Consider the following 8,479-nt stretch of genomic DNA (forward strand, 5'->3'; position numbering starts at 1 on the left):
CGCCATGTTTGTACTATTTCAAATCTACCGGTTAATTCAACTAAAGCGTTGGTTGATCATCTGTCCATCATCGTATAAAGCCCACTCTGACAATTTCATTGGTCAGATCGTTTGGCTGTTTTCTTTTCGTTTTCTTGTATCGTATCGTGCCCATGTATCGAGATACGAATCGAATCGTTTTTATCATGAGAGATTTACACCCCTATTGTGTGTACGCGTGTGTGTGTGTGTGTGTGTATATGACACTTTTATCTGAGTGCAGCTCTGGCCTGCTCCCTTCTGTGGCGATGATGTAAATCAAGGGAAGACTTGAAACGTAACCCTTGTGTGTACAGTGCAGCAGATTGCTGTCGGTGTTTCCTCATCCTGTAAGTGTTTCCATCACAGAAACTCCCCGGTGGATATGAGAGTGTAACCGTCATCAGCCTTCTGGCTTGGTTCCTATGTATTCTGTGTAATAATACAGGGCCCGCCCCACGCATTTATATAATAATAATAATGAGGTTTTTTAATAGCACACTTTAACAAACAGAGAAGTCTCAAGGTGCTTTACATAGCAATCAATCATTGTCCAGATCTTAATAAATCAAAGACAGTTAAAAGGGAAAACATTTTTTATTTTAAAACAACAACACAATAACCAAGACCTTAGGTGAAGGCAGAGATGAAGAGGTGAGTTTTTAGCTTAGACTTAAAGTCAGTGAGGGAATCTAAGGCCCTTATCCTCTTCGGGAGGCTTAGGCGAGGCCCCAGTGAGGAGAAGGCACAATTTCTCATGTTGGCCAGCTTAGTCTGGGGAACTGCAAAGAGGTTGGAATTTCCTGACCTGTCCGGGATGAGGATTGAGGGGTGAGGAGGTCCTGGAGATAGGTTGGCACAGAAGAGCTTATGGCCTTGTGAACTAACAGTAGAACCTTGAAATTATATATTGGTTAATTGGAAATAGATTTCTGTGTCCGGGTTAGAATCCGGGCAGCACTGTTTTGGACGTACTGTAACCTCTGGATGGTTTTGGCTGGTAGACCTGCGAGCAGAGAGTTGCAATAGTCAAGGCGAGAGTTGATGAATGCATGCACCAACCTTTCTGCAGCACATTTAGGTGGAGAGGGTCTTAGTCTTGCGATATTTCTAAGGTGGTAGAAAGATGTTTATATATGGACCCCCCCCCCTTTCTGAGCTGGGGACTGCTTAAGGTTTCTACCATTGGGACAATAATACTTAAATTACTAAAAAAATAAACAAATGCTAAATAAACAAATACAAATTAATTTAATTTAATTGAATTGACAGCATATGCAGCCTACCAAAGCATCATAGAACCACAGATGTTGATTCTGGACTGGGCCTGGCCCTGTTCTGGTTCAATTCTAGGTCTGGACTGGGCCTGGCCCAAATCTAGGTCTGGTTCTATCGGATCTGGTTCTGATCAGGCCACGGATATCTTTCACTCTCCGCCATTGGTATCTTTCACTGCAGGTCCAGTACAGCGGGATTTTTTTTCACGTCTTTCACGTCTAATTAAATTGGCGTTCAGTGGTTCGAACCTCTGATTGGTCGAGATTTTGCTAATTTTTATCTCATGGCTAGTATGTACACAATATAAAGCCTATGGCGTGGGGAGCAATGAAATACATGGAACGCCGTGATGAAATTAGGATACAAAAAGGGTTACTGTTTTCCGGTACAGTTACAGACAAAAAAAGACGTAATTAGATGACAGATACTTTATGCAAAAATGGATTATGAAATGCAGAACATTAAACTATCATCCACATGCAAAAAGAACATCTTTTCTTTCTTGTAAAAGAAGCTGAACTCATTTTTTATTAGCCTATGCTTTGTAAACTGTGGTGTTTCATTGTAGGTTTATAGGCTGATTTAGCAAAATGACAAGTACATTTTTCTTAAAAAATTGATTTAAAAAAACACTAACACTATGAGGTTTAATTCTTAAATTTGGTTTCCTCATTTTCTTCTGTAAGGTTACATTGTGCTGTTGACTTACAGAATACGCTTAAGTGAAAGCCATCTTATTGATGTCTCTTTACCTTTTTAACAGGAAATTAGTTATTGTATCGGAATACATTTTTAAAGTAACCATACCAACTCTGTATACAGTTAGGCTGTAGGCTGAGTTAACTTTTTCACAGAACAATTCAATCGTGTCAATTCGATTTTTCAAATGCACCCTTTGTTAACCATGGCCACCATGGCAGGTAGATGGATCAAATCCACCCGCATTAGCCCAACCTGCCTCCTCCTCAGATGCTTGAGTATTAGCCCAACCTGCCTCCTCCTCAGATGCTTGAGTATTAGCCCAACCTGCCTCCTCCTCAGATGCTTGAGTATTAGCCCAACCTGCCTCCTCCTCAGATGCTTGAGTATTAGCCCAACCTGTCTCCTCCTCAGATGCTTGAGTATTAGCCCAACCTGCCTCCTCCTCAGATGCTTGAGCATAGCTGATTTGCCTTTATGCAGGGCAACGTTGTTGCAAATGTTCACAACCTTCATGGCAAAGTTACGAGTAAAATGCTCCTATGCACTTTTGAGGTGTTTGGTCGTGAAGGTGTAACCATTGCTATTGTTCAAACTTCAGTAAAGTAAAGCAGCTCACATGTCTGACCACAGGCAACTAACTTAATTTGATCATCGATTGATCATCGATGTCGATTATTCATTGCACCCCTACATACACTTATTCTCTCTCTCTCTGTCTCTCTCTCTCTCTGTCATTTCTTTCTCACACACACAAACCACATCATGATCGTTGGGCTCCTGTGTTTACCACAGAAAGTAGTGCAGTTCTTTTGATACAGAAAAAATCGACAGGTTTGTCTTTCCAGGCACCGGCTTACAGTAAGTCTGAGCTGAACTTTTATTTCCTCTCATCAATGTGAAAACGGGTAGCATATGCCTGCGGTTGGAACCTTCCGTACAACACCACCCTTATGAAATACACCGTCTCTCTCTCTCTCTCTCTCTCTCTCTCTCTCTCCCTCTCTGGTTGTAAACCCTCACCCCAAGCCTATGCATTGTCAGAGGGATTGCACCTTCGTATGGAGAAAGACCACATCCTTTACTTCACTGTATTGGTAATTGTAACCACAGTCGTCTCCGATAACTGGAATCAACAGCTGACAAACTCAGCAAAGCGATTTCAATTCAGTTGAATTTTATGGATTTATCTAGTGCCGTTAACATTTATGTCTAACAAAGACATGGTCTCAAAGCACTTTACAGAGCCCAAGTTTCAGAGAACATCATATATGAATGCAGTGGTAGAGTTTGTCTAAGTAGAGTCAATAGCAGGAGGAGGACTAAACGATGTCATGATCTCTGTTAAATAACAAATGGTCTACCTAGATTGATTTCATCTGTTGGTCAAATTAATGGTATAATCTTCCTCTGGTCACTAAAACGTCTGCATGGCTGCATCTCCACGGTCCTCAATCAAATCCTTATGTGTGTTACCCCTTTAGACCGGCTGTATTCTGTGTGTTACCCCTTCGGGCCGGCTGTATTCTGTGTGTTAACCCTTTAGACCGGCTGTATTATGGGTGTTACCCCTTAAGACTGGCTGTATTATGTGTGTTACCCCTTTAGACTGGCTCTATTATGTGTGTTACCCCTTTAGACCGGCTCTATTATGTGTGTTACCCCTATTAGGCTCTTATTATGACTTATTTATTATATTTTTAATACTGTTCTCATGAATTGAAGTGTTATTGATTATCTAGGATGGTGTGGTAATGTGGCTCCAGAGAAGCACATTCTTGCTATTGCATGCCTTTGCAGAAAATAAAGTGCAGAGTATGCTCCCATTCTGCCCCGAAACCTCTCTGTGTCAAAACATTACGTCATTAACCATTTCCACTCTCATCACGTGTCAGAATTTTGCTCACTGTCAAGAAATTGCAAATTCAACTATTTGGTTTTTTTCCATTGCAGGATGGAACATTGAATTCAGCTGATTTAGAGTTATAAAAACCCTCGACCTGGCAAAGAGAACCATGCCAACATGATCATCTCTCTTGTCTTTGCAAGCCTCATCAGCCTGGCAACTCCTCTGGGGAATGGTGAGTAGTTCATCTCTCTCTTCGTCGATCTACAAATCTATCTATCGATCTACTGTATATATCTATCTTTCTCTTTCTCTCTCTCTCTTTCTCATTAAGGGTACCATGTGTTGTTTTTATTGTCAAAAATGGATATGTATTTTAGGCCTGCAATAATATGTTATACAGAACTAATATAAAAGAAGAAGGGGGAGACCAAGATTGATTCTCAGAGTTCTTATATGTCTTATATTGAAAATGCAATTATTAATAGAACTTGGTAGTTAAGGAGAAATGCAATAACATTTCTGAAACAACCATACTGTAACAATTCACTTGGATGTCGGAGAAATAGTTTATTTCACCTTGACAATCATTGGTGTAGAGGGATATTATAAATTGAGAAGCAACAAGCATCTTTAAACAGCAATAGGACCTTTAAATCCTAGTTTTGTGGTGTAGTGATATGATGATCACTAGATGATGGAATAATTTCAGTATTGTAAATCTTGATGTTGACCAATGATTATCAATGTTCAATTCTTTGTGCAAAATTGTTAAGTAATATTCTGGAGGTCCAATCAAGTCCTGACTTTGACCCCCTTTATCGGCTTTTGATTGGTCAAAGACTGAGGGCCACAGATAAACTTGAACTGGGAGCGAGTCTGCAGTGCAGTGAGGCTGTTCAATGGTGCTGGCTTACACATCTTTTTAGAGATACGTGTCCACATGAAGATATTTAATATGCAACTGATCATGTTTCAATGAAAAACAGTGAAATTGATAAATAGATCAATGATGTCTGGTTAAAAGGTAGAAAGACAGATAGAGTGATAGATAGATTAACTGGCCATTTAAATTGATAATTTGTTTGACTGATGACTCATCATGGATTGGCTGATTAATTGATTGACCCCACCCCCACCCCACAGCCCTCCGCATCGAGCAGCCGTACCTCGTAGTGGCCAATGACGGCCAGGCCACAGTGCAGTGCCGTTACAGCACCCCACCCCGCCCCACCCCACAGGAGCTGCGTGTCACGCTGCTGAAGGGGCTCCACGGGGGGGAGGCTGTGTGCAGCGGCTACGTCAACTCCACCCACCCCAGCGTACGCACACAGGAGCCCAACGCCTGCCAGGCCAGCATGAGGGGGGACGGCCTCAGCGTGAGGGTCTCAGGCCTGAAGGGAGACGACACTGACATGTACCGCTGCGTGGTGGAGGTCATATACCCGCCGCCCTACATGAAGAGAGTCGGCAACGGCACCCTGGTGTATGTCCCAGGTGAGAGGTGAGCCTGCTCTGTCAGAACACTCTCTTATCTTAGTACCCTATCTTAGTACACTCACTTAGTACACTCTGTCAGTAAACTCCCTTAGAACACTGCCTTAGTACACTATCTTAGTACACTTAGTGTTTTATGAATTGGATGTAAAGTCAAAAGTTTAGTCTGATATTTGACGTAAATTACTTTTCAAAGGTTTGACTACTTTTTCCACATTGCTCATAACAGACTTAAACTGTTATCAAACTCAGTCAGAGCCTCTTAGGTGCTGTCCCTAGCAGATTTACAATTCAGCACATCATAAAGACACACGCACACACACACTCGCACACACGCGCACACACATGCACACACGCACAAACACACAAACACGCACGCACGCGCACACACACACACACACACACACACACACACACAGACACGCACGCATGCATACACACATACGCACCTACAAACACACGCACCCACAAACACACACAGAGTCTTTGCATTATCCATTTGTCGTGCCAATAAAGCGACAGAGAGAGGGAGAGGGAGAAAGAGAGAGAGAGGGAGAGAATGAGAGAGACAGAGAGAGCGAGAAAGACAGAGAGAGAGAGAGATAGCGAGGGAGGGAGGAGAGATAGAGAGGGAGGAGAGCGAGCGAGGTAGGAGGTGACATCAAGAAAGGGAGAGATGTTATCTGTTTCCTCTCCCCACATGTCTTCCTCCATGCTGGGGATGGCACCTCAGCTCTATGTGACTCAGTAGAGCAGTTAGCAGCAGCGGAAGCTTCGCTATGACAACAGATTAGCAAATCATTAGATCAGATCATTAGATTAGAGTTGTTTGCCTCTCCTCGTCTTTTTTTGTCGGGTTTACTTTGTTTTGGTCTAGCTTGTGTTTCACAGCTCGGGTTCTGACTGTTTTACATTCCACAGAGAAGCCAGACTGCTCCCTACCGGAATTCCAGCTCCACACGCAGAAGGAAGCAGAGGAGCAGCCATCGGCTGTGGACCAGGCGACCGGACCGACGCCGACCCAGGAAGAAAGTCACCATTGGAAAGTGCAGTGGGTGGAGCTCCCCTTACCTCTGGTGGTGACTCTGGGGATTCTGATAGTGCTGTCAATCATCTATCAGGTACATTTCAACTTCCTGTCTCTCTCCCTTTCTCTTCCTTTCTCTTCCTGTCTGTCTCCTTCTCCCTCTCTCTCTCATATCCTTTCAGATCTCCCTTTCTCTCGTTAGTTCTTTCTGTCTCTCTCCCTTTCTCTCTCTCTCATATCCTATCTCATCTCTCTCTCTCTCTCTCTCTCTCTCTCTCTCTCTCTCTCAAATTAAAATTCTATGTCCTCACAATACTGGCAACTTAAACGTATCTTGCAAGCTTAAACGTAAGGGAAATAGTTCAAAGACTGGTCCCCAGCCAGGTTAGGCTAGACTAGAGTGTGCTAAGGGTTGTTGAGGTCTAACATCTGTTTGATCTACAACAAACTATTTCAGCAATTAACAGTGAATGAAACCAAATGAGTAATATATGTCAAACTCATTTGGTTCAATAGGGCTGTGGTTATTGAATGGCTATTTTTGTGTGTGTTTTCTAAGCTATACCACACCTTTCCCACAGGTGGCCGGGATTAGACACACCAGAAGATACAACACAAGCACACAGCCCTGGTCAGGAGTGAGCACGCCAAAGATCATTGCTTGACCTGACAAATGAAGTCCTACAAATAATTTAAGTGCACTTTATGAATTTGCTGTGCAAGTTCATTCACTTAACAGTAATTATATATTATATACCCTAGTTTTGATATTTTATATTGTTTTGATCACGGAATCAGAAAATCGTATATTTATTAACTAATTGTTGAATTGATTAACAGATTCTGAGATGTTTTGATGCTTTTTTTGCCATCTATTTTCCTCTAACATCTTCTGATTTTTCTATGCTTTGGGGTTTTCAGTTTTTCTGTATTATGGCATAGTTATGTTTTAATGTTTATGATCATCATGCTGTGATTGTGACAATAAATATGGGACTGAATTGTGAACTTGATGGAATGTGTTTCCCCTCCTTTCTGTTGGTCTAGCCCTAACCATATCAGCTATGTTTATACTTATCACTGGCAGTCAGCTTTCTCCTCAAAACAACTAAACATAAATCAGCTGTGTGGAAAACTACTGTGTGAAATTAAAACTATTTGTTTGAAAAAACCCTTGTGTTTCTGTAAGAAATGGAAACATTCCAAAAAATTATGACGTGCTCTCTTTGGGTAACTGTCAGTTGTGACCCAAACTCAGATCCTCTTGTATTTACACCATGCAACCACTAGAGGGGGAACTCCAGCCACACATTTTCGCCCATTTACACTTTTATCGAGCGCAAGGTAAGGTATACACATTATGCATTAGTATTTTCTTATAAGTAGCTATGCTCCCTTCAACCCTTAGTGTTGGGGTTCTAGGTGGCTTAAGTTTGAGAAACAGTAACACAATTCCTGACACAAGTTGAAGTCACGAGGAATGGCATTTTGAAAAAGCGTTTTGTGTAAATGCCAGATTCGGCAGATGTGTTGGATTCGTCTCTGGCCATATTCCTTCGCCCAACATTTCAAACTTTCTCTCCTCCCATCCCTCAGTTTGAAAAACACACCCACTGTATTTGTTTTTCTTCAGAAAAGTCCTGCCTTCCTTTAAACAGGCATTACAGAGTTTAGGCTAGGTCTGACACTAGTAGTGAGCTCACTAGGCTACTCACCAGGCACTATAAAGCTGTTTGCCTTGCAATGACTAAAAATGTAACCGTTGGCACTGATAAAATCGAACTAGCTTGTTAACTGTCATATTGCAATGATATATTTGGTAACGTCTTGCAGTAAAAGTTGATCTTGTATTTTTGTGGGATTTCTGGATGTGGAAGCAGATACCACACAATGAATACGTTCCTCTTCATATGAACAATCACAAAGAACATCAGGATGCTTCAAAAAGTAGTTACCTTCACAATTCTACCATCAAAAAACAACATAAACTGCATATTAGGTGGCTTTAAGAATAATTTCTAACACAAGGCAGACACTACTGCTTCTTCTTCAGCAGAGGGCGCTGTATAGGCAATTGCTGACAAAAACACTCTCTCTCAGTCTTACCTACCTTA

At 41.8% G+C, this 8,479-nt stretch overlaps 1 protein-coding gene across 1 annotated transcript; it reads left to right on the forward strand.

The window, feature by feature from the left end:
- Positions 1 to 4,018: 4,018 nt before the first annotated feature.
- Positions 4,019 to 7,030, forward strand: cd28 (CD28 molecule; the record flags this gene model as incomplete). Its single annotated transcript, XM_080839769.1, has 4 exons — positions 4,019 to 4,076; positions 4,988 to 5,338; positions 6,260 to 6,459; positions 6,947 to 7,030. The coding sequence occupies 4 exons, from the start codon at positions 4,019 to 4,021 to the stop codon at positions 7,028 to 7,030; spliced, it is 693 nt and encodes a 230-aa protein (XP_080695895.1).
- Positions 7,031 to 8,479: the final 1,449 nt, after the last annotated feature.

The sequence above is a fragment of the Sprattus sprattus genome (assembly GCF_963457725.1).
Source record: "Sprattus sprattus genome assembly, chromosome: 5".
Classification (NCBI taxonomy): Eukaryota; Metazoa; Chordata; class Actinopteri; order Clupeiformes; family Clupeidae; genus Sprattus; species Sprattus sprattus.